This window comes from Microtus pennsylvanicus, chromosome 1 (genome assembly GCF_037038515.1).
Source record: "Microtus pennsylvanicus isolate mMicPen1 chromosome 1, mMicPen1.hap1, whole genome shotgun sequence".
NCBI classification, from domain to species: Eukaryota; Metazoa; Chordata; class Mammalia; order Rodentia; family Cricetidae; genus Microtus; species Microtus pennsylvanicus.
This window is the reverse complement of record NC_134579.1, coordinates 39,977,006-39,992,204: the sequence shown is the minus strand read 5'-3', so window position 1 is coordinate 39,992,204 and position 15,199 is coordinate 39,977,006. Positions and strand designations below refer to the sequence as shown.

Sequence of the window (15,199 nt, the reverse complement as noted above, 5' to 3'; positions counted from 1 at the left end):
CTATGGTGCTGCCCCAAAGTTCGCTTACTTCATCTGTGTATTGTTCATCCTGCCTTCCGGCTTCTTCTGCGGCTGTCTGTCTCCCGTGACCCTCTCTACCCCACCCCACCCCTTGATGGTTGGCCCCTGGCTGTCTGGCTGGTACACAGCCCGTGTCTGGACCTGCCTAGGACATATGGAGTGGGGCTAGCAAGGGGAGTGGGTGCCTGTCAGATCTTTGTCCTGGGTGAAGAGCCAGAAGTATGCCGTCTTTCCCTCCCTGCCTGTCAGAACGCTGCCTCCTCAACATCTCTGCCTCCACCAATCATTAACTGTGTACAAATCCTTGGTGGGGCGTGGATTCTTCTCCCCTCAAGACAGGGCATCGATGGACCCAATCTCGTGCAGATCGTGTGCAGGCAGCTACAGCAGCTGAGTTCAAGAGTACACAGTCATGTCATGTTCAGAAGCCAGCATCCACCACCACCCTGGGCCTTCTCCGTCTCTTTCTATGCCTTCTGCAATGTTCTCTGAGTCTTGGAGGGCATAACACAAGCATTCCATTTGTGGATGAACATCCAATTGTCATTTATTCTCAGTTATGAGTCCCTGCAATAACTCTGACCACTGCGGAAAGGCAGTATCTCTGAACAAAGCTGACGGCAGCGAGTTACTTAGAAGGCAGTTTGATGGGCAAATCACATCTATTCAGCAAAGCAACAGCAATAGTTTCCCCTCTAGGGCGATGGGCTCTTGGGGCGTAGAGTACCAGACACGAATTCCCTCCTGTGCTGTAGATGTCAAATCCAATCAGATAGTGGTTGGCTACCCGCAACAAACCTGGTAAGTTGCAACGCTGGGCTTATCTTATCTAGCTGATGTTGTTGTAGCACGGTTCAAGGCTGAGATGGGTGCTGTTGTCCCGCTGATTGTTGATGGCAATCTCCCCAGCAGTCTGCAGAGCATCCTCAGGTACTGAGAGCTCACCAGCAGGGAACAAGTACCCAGCCTAGTTCCAATTTGATTTCTCTGTGTTGTGACCAAGGTGTGCGGTATCCACAGAAATAGGTTCCGGTGAGCAACCAACAGCAAGCAGCAATTGGTTGGCTTCTTCTCACTAAAGCTTTCTTCGCTTCGTTTTTCAGGAACTCCACATTTTAAAAAAGGTTGTTTTAAAGAAAACTGTTGACAGTTACTTATATTCAAACTTCCTTGTTGCATTATTTTTGAGAATTCCACGTTTATAAAACTGTGTTAAAGGACGTGTTGACAGTTATTTAACGTTTTCAGATCTTAGTTTTGGTTGTTGCTGCCTTTGACTAGTATCTGTCAATCGTAGCAAACGATGGGTTTCAGTGTGCCATTTTCACACAGGTATTGTGGTGGTATGGATAAGAGGACCCCATGCGATAATAAACGTCAGTGTTTAGTCACCAGGGAGTGGGACTCTTTGGTAAGAGCAGAAGGATCAGGAGGTGTGGCCTTGTTGGAGGAGGAGTGTCACTAGGAGTGAGTGGGCTGTGAGGCCTCAGAAGCCCATGGCAGACCCAGGTCCTCGCTCTGCCTGATGATCGGGAGGTAGCGTTCAGCTACATCTCTGGCACCATGACTGCGTGCCTGCTGCCATGCTTCCCACTGTGGTAACCATGAACCAAGCCTCTGACACTGTAAGCAAGCCCCTAAAAATGCTCCCTTTTCTAAGAGTTACTTTGGTCGAGGTGTCTCTTCACTGCAGTAGAACAGTGACTAAGACATCTAACTAAGACAAGTATATTTAAAAATAATTATGGGGACTGGTATAGGCCAAGTCCTTAAATGAAGCAACTATTTAGAATTGTCCTTTGGTTGGCACCTTGGGGACATCTACAACAGCAGTACCTCAAGTGAGCTGTCCCTTTGCCGAGGAGGACAAGGTGGTGGTGAGCTGAGGCGGGAAGTAATAACTAGCAACGGGCTGTGTTCAGAAGCAGGTAAGTTCTGTTAAAGGCATATATGCAGAAATACGTCTGGAAAATGGGTCCTTAAGGATTTTAAGAATGATCTGTGCCTACATACCTATTGACGAGATGGTTGTGCCCCCTTTCTACCTCCAAGAAAATGGAAAACATCCAGGAAGTTGGGAGAATGAGAAGCACAGTGTGACAGACCCACCAAGCCACCACTTCAGGATGGCTGTCAAAGCTTAGGGGGCTGCAGGACAGTTGTCACCAAATAAAAGACAGTTCTGAGCAAGTTGTTACATCTTAGTTAGAGGCTGCATTTTCTACCACTGCTTGGTAAAGCGTAGTGCTGAGTTAGCTGAGAAAACGAAACACTGTCAACGGAAGGGGTGTGTTATGACAATCAGCAGAGCACAGATTAGAAATAGCTGTATCTGGACTAGAAACAGGCATCTCTAAGAAAACAGCATCCCCCAGAATGACAGCAATACACCAAAGACAACACCTCCTGGTTTACCAGTAGATGCATGGCTCTGCGAGGGAGTGGACGGGGCTAGATCACTGAGGAGAGATTAAGGTTGAACGCTGGTAACTTTGTTATACTGGTTTTCATAAAGGTCATGGCTTACAATCTATGTGTTCTGTACTTTTTAGTTCACTTGTCTTTCTGAAAGGCTAGAGCTTCACTACCTGCACTGGGGGTCACCTGGTTTGTCTGTTAAATGGAGAGATGCTTAGCAGTTAAGAATATGCCTGTAATGTCAGCTCCAGGGATCCAATGCTGTCTTCTTGGCCTCTGCAGGGACCCCTCACCCCCAACACACACGAGAAAATTAAAAACGTCCAAAAATATAAAATTGCGTTCTTAGTATATAATATAGAATTAAGGGATGTGAAAGAAAGCAGATGAAGCCTTGGACTCTGAATTGGAAGAGATTTTTACACACTTCTGAGTTTGAGAGCAAACAATTGGCGTCCTACTACGGAGGTATGGATTAATTGTAACTTGACGTTATATGGTCTTTAATCATATGGAACAGCCCTGGCAAACTGACAAACACCCACTGGGAGAGGTGAGGCCCAGGGTCAGACCCCTGGCACTCCTCTTTCCCCTGTGCAGTGATTCAGCTGCATTTCTCGACTCTTCTCCTCTTTTCCTTCAGAGTCCTCTGAATTTTAGGGTATTAAATCAATGCAGGAATTCCACCGAAACCATCAGATTTTTAGAACAGGATGCTACCTGTACTTTAGAAAAATTCAACAAAACCACTATCTATTAAGTATGTATACACAGCTGTATCAGGTGTTCTAACGCACACCATTGAGATGGGGATAATGGCAGCAACTAAAACACTTCATTTCAGTCTGACAGCCCAGGACATCAAGTACAAGAAGTTTACTTCAAAATGGACAGAAAGGCAACAGTATATAGACTATATATTGAGCGCCCCAGGCCAGGGAAGACATTTTCTTTTTTCATTTATGGTGGAGGCACCAACAACAGGTAGATTATCAGGAGAAAAGCACACCGACTGTTTGAGCCTCAAACAAGCAGGGCGTGCCCGACAGTAAGGCACACTTACTCGGAGTCTGCTTGGTGTCTTTGTCTTTGAGGATAAAGATGTTCTTTCCTCCCGGGATGAATAGTGAGATCGTAGAATAAAGATTTTTGCGAGCAAGTTCATAGCAAAGGCAGCTACTTTTACAACCCGCTTTGTGAGAGAAGGTATAAGGAGGGGTGTGAGTACCCTTCCATTTTCTTGCCATATTCTAGTGTCTGCACCCCAGTGGCACTTAGTTAGGTTCCAAGTAAGGGTCCTGTCCACCTGAGGGACGGATGGAGGCCACCATGCTTTTACATCTGGTTGCCTCCTACACTGAGTAAGAATATTGGTCAAGAACTCTGAGTTATTCAGGGAGACAAACAGATGACAGCTATTACTAGCAATTTGTGTAATCAAGAAGGTAAGATAATTAGGATCCAATACATCAAAAGACAATTCTGGCAGTCGCAATAATTTATTTTTTGTATTATACTAAATTATTGCTTACAAGTAGTATATATAACTAAGTCTTTAAAAGTCATGCTTCAAGAACATTCTTTTGTTGGGCAAATAAAACTCATTTGGTAAACGGCTTTCTTTGCTGCTACATATACTCGTAACAAGTTTACTTCAGATGATTAGATTAAAATGTATTTTTTTTCTTTAGAAAGCTACAGCTCAAAACTAAGTGCAAATAACATCTATTTGACAGTAAAGGTGTAAAATTCACTGTGGCACTTCCCAGCTTTACAATGGTGGCTCTAACTATACAGAAGCTCGCTGAGAGATAGAGACTTTGGGTCAGATAAATTTGGGTGTGTGATGTTTATTTTATTTACAACTTTTTATTTTTAAATAAAAAGGTTTATAAAATTATAAGGAAAAAGTATAGGTCAAGGAATCAAGATGGTAGAAATGGAATTGAAGAATATTATTTATCAAGTCAGATCCTGTAGCCATCACTGATGGGTTGCTTCTATCTCCCCATCCTTAAAAATATTTATTTATTTATTTTTATTTTAAATGTAGCATAGTGTTTAAAGAGGTCTGAAGACAGAGATGAATCCCCTGGAAGTGAGTTACTGATGGCTGTAAACTGCCCATGTGGGTGCTGTTAACCAAATGCAGGTTCTTTGTAAGAGCAACATGTATTCACCCCTCTCTAGCTCTTGTCTTTATGTTTTTTTCAAGACAGGCTTTCTCTGTGTAGCCCTGGCTGCCCTGTAACTTGCTCTGTAGATCAGGCTGGCCTAGAATTCAAGATCCACCTGCCTCTGGAGTGCTGGGATTAAAGGTGTGCACCACTGCCCAGATCTTTTATTTCTTAGTAACAAAGAAATGATAGAAATTGGGGTGGGTCTCTTAATTAAGAAGAAAGGAGAGAGAAAGGAATGGGTTTAACTTACTTTTTATTTAAATTTTGATATTGGAAACAAATGTAATGCCTTGCACGTGCTAGCTAAATTCTCTACCATTGAGCTGCAGTCCATGCTTCCCGGTCTAATTTTAAAAAGAGAAATACGAAGGGTTTTAGTTAGATAGGAGTTTGTGTAGCATTTGGTTTTTACTTTCCCAGCTTTACAGCCTCTCGTGCCAAATTCCACACCCAGACCATAATCTGCATAACACTAATTATATCAAACCAGCAAAGAAGCTGAAACCGGCCTTGGTAAAGACAGAGCAGCCCAGCTCAGAAGTGCTCTTCCAACCCCCAAACGCCTCCTGAGCTCCTCACGCTCCTTCCCAGCATACCCTGCCTTCCTGAGTCCTCCTGAAATTTAATTAAAGTGAACAGAAAATGAACCTTGTAGTTCTTACCTGGTTTTAAACGAGCTGCAACTGTATACTTATATTACTATTTTCTTTAAATTGGTGCAAAACTCAGGAGCTGAGAGCTGCAGCAGAGAAGAATCTGGATAATAAGGTGCTGAACACAGCAGCCAATTATAGTCTTTTTTTTTTTTTTTGCAACCAATTTTATGAACTAAGGAAGAACTGGGCCAAGAGAATTAAACCGGCAAAAAAAGATGGGCTAAAAAATAATGGTGAACACTTATGCAAACACATACACACCACGCTGAAAAGCTGTGCAGTGTTCTGAAAGCCCAAACACTGCTTTATAATTTATGTGAATGTGCTACTCTGGGACTTGGTTGACTTTCTCATAAACACATTGTTAACTCAAGGATAATATTCTTGGTTTATTGTTCATCATATTAAAGGGTATTTCAGGATCTGAATTTCCTTTAAGAACCAAAACCAAACCCGAAACCATGACAACAACAAACAGAAAGACCAAAGAGGCAGTAAATCTCTCTGCCTGCCCCTGTGCTGCTCTCAGATCTCATTCGATTTCCAAACAGAGAGCAGAAAGGGCCTTCGAAAGCTGCACTCTCAAGTGTGGAGGAGCTGCCGATGCCTCACAGAGGCCTTCTTTTGGTCTAGTCTCCATGTATTATTAATTTGTATTTCTATTTAACTCCGGCTATTAGTCCGTCTCTGCCAGACACCAAGCCTTTTCCAGGGGAGAGGGGAGGAGACAGGGTTGCTATTCTTAGGCATCCCTGTGTGTAATGAGGCTGGAGAAAAGGAAATAACACCACTTGGCTTCTTTAAAAACGACAGAGATGGTTTGGGGTGGATAACTCAGGGCTGGTTAACATGACCTTTCCCCTCAAGAAGGTAGAACAAACAACACAGATAGGTTTCTCCAGAACTTAAGCCTTCAGCAGTGAGCGTGGGAAAACCGCAGCCAAGAGTCGGTTTTCTGTGCCGCCCTGACACTGCCCATTTGCCGCAGCGGCTCGACAGTGTCTCACGTCTTCACGAGGCTCTTCCATACGAAATCAGCAGGGACAGGGAGGGGAGCAACACAGACAACAGGGGCCAAGGAGGGTCCTCACTCGTTGCTTTCTTTCAATTTTCCACGAGAGGGTGAGGTAGCATTTTGAGATGTTTCTATCAGAGCCTGAGAAGTTAATAACCTGACACAGCAGGAGGAAAGCTGTGACAACCGCCACCGCTCGCTCACTCTTCCAAGGCGAGTGCAGCTCAGTCATAATGGAAGTTCTTTAATGCTCCTGCTCCAAACCTCTTTCGATCAGAAAAGCCGGGAATCTGTAGGCAAGAAAGAAGCCTGTTAGGTTTTAGGCAGAAAGATTCAAATGTTAAAACGAACTGTTTCTTCCTGTTTCCGGTTCCTGTAGGCCAGCCTGTCGCTCACTATAAAACCAGCTCTCTAAGATTTCATTCAGAAAACCATAGACTGATAAATAATAAAAAGAAACTCTACAAATACAGAAAACATCTGCCAGCAAATTGCTGTCAGTGTCCTCTGAGTCAGAAGGACAGGCCCCCACACCGCCCCTGGGCTGCAGCACCAACTGTCTGTTCTGTAGAAGACGACACACGCTGTACAGACGGACGCACACTCTCTTCTTTCCTTACGTTACAGAATCACCTCATCCCTGTTCTTCTGGGATTGCAGATCCTTATTTTGCTTCTGTTTAGGTTTTCTGCTTTTGTATTCAAGAGGACAGAAGAAGTAAGCTGCCCATGCCTACGAAGAGCTTCTCCTAACTTAAAAAAAAAATCCCTCTGGGAAAAAAATTAGAAAGCGTCTCTTTCAAAATTTAAGAAACCATTTTATCAAGAAAGGATAGATACTAACCTGATTGCTTTCTTTAAAAAAGTACCTCTTCTCTATGACCTGTGAGAAACAAGCAAAGATTTTTTTTTTGGCTTAGCATATTTACCTGGACAAAGTGACTAATTATAATGTTCATAACTATAGGAAATATTGCCAAATTAAAAACCTTTTCAACAGCTATGGACATTTAATAAAATGAGCTAAAAACCTTGTGCTGGGGTTGGAGGAATGGCTCAGTAGCTGGACACTTGTTGCTTTTTGAGAGGACTGGAATTCAGTTCCCACCACCCACAGTGGGCAGCTCACAACCACCTGCAACCAGATCCAGGGAATCCCACATCGGCTTCTGCAGGTACCTATGCATATGCGGCATTCACTCAAACACACACACACACACACACACACACACACACACACCTTTAAAATCTGATGCTAATGGGACTGGAACTGTGAGATTATTCCCACTAATGCCTACTCGTTCCAAAAGGAAGGAATGATACACTAAACAACCAGGAGCAGGATACAGTGGCACATTGTATAACTGTGAGGCTCTGTAATCAATCCCAACATTCAGGTAGCAGAGGCAGGAAGATCAGGAATTCAAGGCAAGCCTGGGCAACCTATTGAGTTTCAGACCAGTCTGTGGTGTGTAGTAAGACCCTGCCTCAAAAAAAAAAAAAAACTTACAAATAAGTAACACATAAAAATCAAATAAGGACAGAATGACGTCCCACTGGGCTCCTAGAGTACTGCAGCAATTGGGCCAAGTTTCCTAGCAGTCAGCTCCAAAAGCATGCATAAGCCAGTGCAAATCATGACAGCAGTGCAGATATTCTCAAGAGGAGGCTGTGGGAGGCAGTGAGGAACTCTGTGCATCCTGCATGTGGACCGAGGTACGCATCAAGCAGTCAGTGAGCTTCCCTTATATGGGCCTCGCTGGCTTCCTTACTCAGTAGTCGGCAGGAAGAACAGGCTGAAGCAGTGGATATACATTGCAGCTGGCGAAAGCTCATAGATCGTGCCCTAACACAGTGGGTTTGAGAACCACGCTTTCAGGTGATGGGGAGTATTATATAATACACAAAACCCCTCCTGCCCTGGTGGCGCTGCTGTGAGCACAGACTGAGGCATTCACATCTGGAGTGAAGACGTTGAGGGTGCTGACCAAGAGCCCGGCGTCCTTTCAGGCCTGGGACAGCCTGCTCACAACAGACTAAAACACACATTATTCAGGTTCATTCTCTCTCGAAGACTATGTCTGGGTTAGTATTTAAGCAACAAGAGACCCGGGGCAATGATGCATCCATCAGCCTTTGAGGCTGAAAAGCTGGTTTCTGGTTAGTATAACTGTGAAACACCAAGCCCCCCGAACCCCCAAGGGACTGAGTCCTTCCCCATTCTCAGCAGGTCAGAAAAACCTTATTCTGCCGCAAAGTTACGACCAGCTGAGAGAATCCAGAGGCCTGCGACCCCTCTGGAATTCTGGAAGGTTTAATTCACAGACAAAGGGCAAACTGTATTGCCAGGTGTTCTGGTTTCATATCCAGGACATGCTGTACAAACCAGGCTGTCTCCTTTCTGATAGACTCTATGAGATTTAGACAACAAAGGTAGCTTTTTCTTTTGCTGAGAATTCTTCACCCCCAACTTACAAGGTCCTCTCTTATGCATGATGCTCCTTTCTTAGATCCAACCAAAGTACTATTCATTTATTTTAAATAAAGCATTGCTAAGAGCTTAGATCATGACAGTCTAAAATCTATTATTTCTCTAGGATGGGATCTACAGATTTTAATTTTAACACTTAAAATAAGCAGGGTGGTGGTGGTGCACATCTTTTATCCCAGCATACGGGAGGCAGAGGCAGGCAGATCTCTTGAGTTTGCGGCCAGCCTGGTCTAGAGAGCGAGTTCCAGGACAGCCAGGCCTACACAGAGAAACCCTGTCTTGAAATACCAAACAAAATCAAGTTAAACCAAAACCAAACAGATCTACAGAATGTTGTTCTTAGGGACGGGATTTTGTATTAGATGGGAACTTGTATCTAAATCAAGCAAATGCCACAACATTTTAGGTTTGAAAACAATGTGGAGAGAAAATATAATTCCTTTCATCACTGCCTCCAAAATGCTGCTCTCTGTGCAGCAGGGCAGTGAACGGAAGCTGTCGATCTCCCAGTCCACTGCTTGAAGGGTTGGCTACTCTGAATCAGGGTCTGTGCACACCTGATCCTTTTTGCCACACCCCAGTTAGTAAGTTGTGAGTGAGATAAACTTCCCTGTTGGACGCTTAGGGGACTGGACCTCATGGTAATATACTGAAAAGGGCTCGGAATATTAAGAGACTCAAATAGCTAAAGAAAAATGACCTGAATGGAAGATCTGCAAGAAGGCTAGTGTCTTTCTTAAATTTTAAAACTTATTTTTATTTATATGTATATGTGTTGTATTTGTGTGTACCTGCTTGATTGTGTGTACAACACAGAGGCCAGAAGGTATTAGATTCACTGGTGCTGGAGTTACAAGAGGTTATGAGCAACTAATGTGGGTTCTGGGACCTGAATCTGGGTCCTCTGCAGGAGTAGCAACTTTTCCTAACCATTGAGCAATTTCTCTAGCACCTAAGTGTTTTTCTTAAGAGACCACATTTAAGATAGTTGTAATACAGAAAGTAATCTTTTCCAGTAATGAATGTAGAAAAAGTCCTATATTACGTTGCTATGCAAAATCAGCACTAGGCAAGGCAGCCGCACAGCCCCGAGATGAGGACGACCAGCGCTCTAACCGACCAGTGTGCCGAACCACACTACAGTCTCATTCTAGTTCAGTGCAAGAGGGAGATACAGTAGGGACGTGAGCCTTCTCACAGGGAAACACAGATTCAAGGAGTCATGCTAACTCTACAAACAAGTAGTAACATTTGCATGGAAAACATTAATAGCTGAGAGAATCAAGGGCTTTAATCTCTCTGGTCAGTGCCTTTTGGGACACGGAGTAGTGGGGTAATTACACAAAGAGCATATGGGTAACTATGGATTGTTTTACGGAGGACTCTGATACCTTTTTAAGAGCCCTAATTGAATCTGATAGCCTTTACTCTTTGCTCTAGAGACTGTTAGTGATGGAATAAGTACGTCAGCAGGCCTTGAGCAATTATTCCAACAGATAAGAGAGATCAAAACAGGTATTCAGGCTGTGCAGTTGTGGGCAAAGGAACAAAAGGATACAGCATTCCACAAAGAGTTTAAGCTATCATATGTTAAGTTTAAAAATAACTTAATTGAAGCTATTACCTTATCAAAAAATCTACTGAGCTTGACAGCATTGGAGGAGCCTGCAGCTGAAGACCGTGGGTTTGTGCAATCCTGGAAAACAAAGGGGGTGCACAGAAAAACCGGGAAGTGAAGCTTCAGTGCAACCATCCCACCGTACCTTTCCAATGCTAAATAGTCAGAACTCTCAGAAAATACAAGGCGATATTCGGATCGTGATGCACGAACAGGAAAGCCATGTAGTATTTGCCATTTGAGTAATGCTGAAGGATACTGAGTCAACATACTCACCATCAGTAATTCCTGAAGACAGTGAATTACTAGCACTTTATTAGCCAAACCAAGGGACTGATCGGGTGACCTGCATAGGCTTACTCTGAAAACCAGAACTAGAATCATTACAAACAGGACACACTTGTTTAAGGCCAGGAACCACGTGCTCAAGTAATGAAGAACAGTGCAGGCTGCATAATAGTTGGAAACATGAAAAAAAAAAAAGATGTAGCGGGCCAAAGAACAAACACTTGCCAAGGATTTCTCCATACACTGCAGAGACATGCAGGTTTTGGTAATAGTAAGCAAGAGATATATTATCATTATTCAGTGAGATTCTTCAGACAGGAAAACACGGAGCTCAGAGGAGGGAGACAATGAGGGACACTAAAGTCACCATAACCGCTTGCAAACGCTAGCGTTACACCATCTTTGCTTGTCACCAGAGCTGGTCCTCTCAAGAGATGGAGCAGGCTTTCATGTTTGCCTCAAATGCCACCGAGACCAAACTGTGCAGACACCATTCAGGCTCTTTTGTGAAGATAAGTGTCTTGTACACATCTGTGGTCCCCCTGTGCCCCTTGAGAAACTTGAAATTACTCTTGTTATATTTAATAATGATGTTTGGAGCTACCAAGCCCATGTGCTCCTTTCTAATACATTTAAAAGCAATTTCTTGTTTTGTTCATACTTAACAAAGCATTTCATGGGTCACACTTAAACAAGGGCTAGGAACTGTGTTAGTTCTCTATCCTCCTCATACACACAAAGAAAGAGAGAGAGGGTAGGAGGGAATTATAACAGTTTCCAAAGATCATAAAGTACTAGGGATATCAGGATTCTTGGAAGTCAGTAATCTCTGTATTCAAATATATGTGACAACATTTCCAGGTTGTGTAACCTGCTGAAGTCATTATGGCTCTAAAGCTGGGCTCACTCCTCTGTGAAAGGATCGCACGTAGATTTGTGAGTCCAGTGAGATCCTGCAAGCCTGTCACACAGTAGACACTGGAAGGTCGCTTCTCGTCTTCATTGTCAGAAAATAAATTTTTAAGTACAAAATCATTTACTATAATGCAGACAACCCCACATGTGGAGGTATACCTTGGTATACACTGTGCACTCTGTTGTATTTGCAATAATGTTTGAATGTTTGTAACAGTTGGGATGGATAAGAAATCAACTTTAGACCTGCATTAGATGTTTTAGCAAAATGGGTATTGGTTACCTCATCATCAGAATGCTAAATGATGTCTCTAAGTAAGAAAATTACTAAAAAAAAAAAAAGCCAAAAACCAAACCAAACCAAACCAACAACAACAACAACAAAAAACATGCTGGTTGGTGGTGGTACACACCTTTAATTCCAGCACTTGGGTAAAAACTTAGGCAGAGACAGGTACATCTTTGTGAGTTCAAGGCCAGCCTAGTCTACAGGGTGAGTTTCCAGGACAGGCTCCAAAGCTATAGAGAAACTCTGTCTCAAAAACAAACAAACAAACAAACAAAACAAAACAAAACAAAACAAAAACCCTCCAAAAAAAAAACCCCCTAAATCCAATAGCAAACAAACAAGTTCCCATCTTCCCCATAAAAATTAACTATTGGGCCCCACAATTCAAGCTGAGTGGGAAATCTAAAATTCCATGCTTTTTTGGAGCTGAAAGAGTCATCTGTCGTTGATCATGGCTGAGGGAAAGTCTGAACAGCTCTATGTAGCTTATTTAATATAACTGAACCATGAATCTGAATGTGGAAATGACTATATGCTACGCAGACACACATGAGAAAAAGTACTATACACAAGAACCCAAGCACCATTTTTATTCAAACAATTTGCATTTGCATCCACACAAGGAAATTCTGACTTCACTTCTGATATATGCATGTTAGAGTCATACTTCTCCAGAGGTTTAAGCAAATTCAGGCAGGAGACAGTGGCTAGCACTAATGTTGTCACATGGTCCCAGTTGGAGGTTTTAGAGTTATTTGTTGACTTTCCATTTTTAACTCCCATATTCAGCTGCCCTCTTGATGTGGGAGCTCCCTCTGTGTGCCATGAATACCATTGGTGAATAAAGAAACTGCCTTGGCCTGTTGAAAGGGTAGAACTTATGTAGGTGGGGAAAACTAAACTGAATGCTGGGGGAAAAGGACGCAGAGAGTCAGAGAGAAGTCATGTAGCGGGAACTTTACCTGGTAAGCCATTACCATGTGGCGATACACAGATTAATGGAGATGGGTTAAATTAAGATGTAAGAATTAGCCAATAAGAAGCTAGAGGTAATGGGCCAAGCAATGATTTAATTAATACAGTTTCTGTGTGATTATTTCTTTTTTCTTTTCTTTTTCTTTCTTTATTTTTTTGAGACAGGGTTTCTCTGTGTAGCCCTGGCTGCCTTGGAACTTGCTCTGTAGACTAGCCTGGCCTCGAACTCACACCCATCCACCTGCCTCTGCCTCCTGAGTGCTGGGATTAAGAGGTTTTTTTCAAAAACAATAACTAACATATAGTGTTATCTTAATCAATATGACTCTTAAATTTGGTATGCTTTTTAAGTTTTCTCAAGAAAGATTCTATTTGCAGCACATAGCTCGAGGGTTCCAACAGATCAGTGTGTAAGTTCGAAGTGAGAGAGACCCTCACATGACATCCTGATGCAGATCCTGATCTGCTCTGTGTTTGGGGACTCTGCTTTGAGTATGATGCTTCTTTGACTAGAATATCACCCAGACACACATTAGTGAAAACACATACCAAATTAATCTCTTCAGCATTGAAGTCCTCAGCCAAGAAAGCAGTCCTAGTCAAAACTTCATGGCGCTTGGTTTCATGAATCTGGTCCAGTTTGGTCCCTATTACCAACAGTGGGATTTGGTTATCAGCAAATTGTTCTCGGTCATAATCCCTGTGACAAATAACCAGGAAGAGGTGAATGGAATTTACCTTTCCAATGTAGACGTGGACTAGTCAAATGCAAAACACATAATTTCAGTGATAATTAACTAATTCCTGCTCATCACCACCTAGAAATAGTTTTTTCCTAATTCCTTCCATGTACTTATTTATCATCAATTCATCATCTATTAAATTCCAGTTACTCATCTTACTACTCAACATCTGTTCCTGTATGTCTTTCTAACAAATAACTTGGGCGACTGAGAGCCTAATGTGACTTAACTGTCCAACAACGCTCTGTCTTCAACAGGTATCAGCTTCAAAATTTTTCAATGTAGAGGCAGAAAGTGGATTTGAAGCTCAGTGTATGGAAAACCCAGGGGCCTAGCATGCAATGCAGGTACTTCAAGCACAAATTCTCTACCTTTCCTATGCATTCCTGCCTATGAGTGGTTTTCATAGTACAAAGAAGTAGGGTAGCTGCAGGCTAGAGGACAGAGAGCCTAAGAGACTGCAGCTTAGAATGGGAGTGGAGGGAAACAGCTGAAATGCTAAACATAACAGTAAAAGGCAAAAAAAGAAGCAAATAATTATCCTAACATGACAGCCATGAGGGACAAAGGATCGACTATCAGAATCCCTCAGAGATAGAAGGGCGGGGGTCTATTATAATTCATTTTATTTCCACTTTTTCCCAAAGGATTGAGTAGCAATACGAATGATATTTCTCATTATTGAAAGGAACATAAAGTCTATTGTTGTTAATTAATTAAAATTCTATTCACCTATTAGAACTAAAATAGATCTAACTTTCTGACATGTTATAAGCTCTATTTACAACAGTCAGCAAAATCTGCTTTTGAACAATCAATATTGCATAATTCAATCAATAAAACCCACTGGAGCACAGCTTCTCTTCTATCCTAGCCTTTTTCTTTCTTTTTGAGCAATCTAAAGTGGGCTGGGAGCAGAGGTTGCTGCATCTCTCCATCCTACAATGGCATTAGAGACTCAGCTATGGTTCCACCGCAGAACCCAGTCGGTTTGAACTATGTAGCCCATCTCATATAAATATCATCTGTTTTATATGCATCGAAGTCAATAATAGCTCAAGTTCAAGGCCCATGAGCCAGCACCTTCTTCCCTACACACGCCTGACTTAGGAGACATGGTTTGAAATGAAATTTGAACGACTAGAGAATGAGGTTTTCGGGGTACTTTCCTTCAGGATTATTTCTTTCTCTTCTATTCACAGATTCTCTTATGGAAGATTTGTGTTTTTTATCAAATACCATCTCTGACACACACTCTCCACTATCTGGACCTTATATAAGCTCCTATAGATTACCCTGTAAGTATATGTGGACCTTATGTAAGCTCCTATAGATTACCCTGTAAGTATATGTGGACCTTATATAAGCTCCTATAGATTACCCTGTAAGTATATGTGGACCTTATATAAGCTCCTATAGATTACCCTGTAAGTATATGTGGACCTTATGTAAGCTCCTATAGATTACCCTGTAAGTATATGTGGACCTTATATAAGCTCCTATAGATTACCCTGTAAGTATATGTGGACCTTATATAAGCTCCTATAGATTACCCTGTAAGTATATGTGGACCTTATATAAGCTCCTATAG

At 42.4% G+C, this 15,199-nt stretch overlaps 1 protein-coding gene across 1 annotated transcript in view; it reads right to left on the bottom strand.

Annotated features, from left to right (window-relative positions):
* Positions 1 to 5,438: 5,438 nt before the first annotated feature.
* The window catches only part of Rabl3 (RAB, member of RAS oncogene family like 3), a 32,051-nt gene continuing 22,290 nt past the window's right edge, over positions 5,439 to 15,199 (bottom strand). Inside the window, exons 5-8 of the mRNA XM_075962363.1 lie at positions 13,415 to 13,565; positions 10,405 to 10,476; positions 7,134 to 7,172; positions 5,439 to 6,580 (exon numbers count right to left, since the gene is read on the bottom strand). Of these exons, the coding sequence (XP_075818478.1) occupies positions 6,515 to 6,580; positions 7,134 to 7,172; positions 10,405 to 10,476; positions 13,415 to 13,565 (328 nt within the window). The 3' untranslated portion in view covers positions 5,439 to 6,514. The remainder of the gene's footprint in view (positions 6,581 to 7,133; positions 7,173 to 10,404; positions 10,477 to 13,414; positions 13,566 to 15,199) is intronic.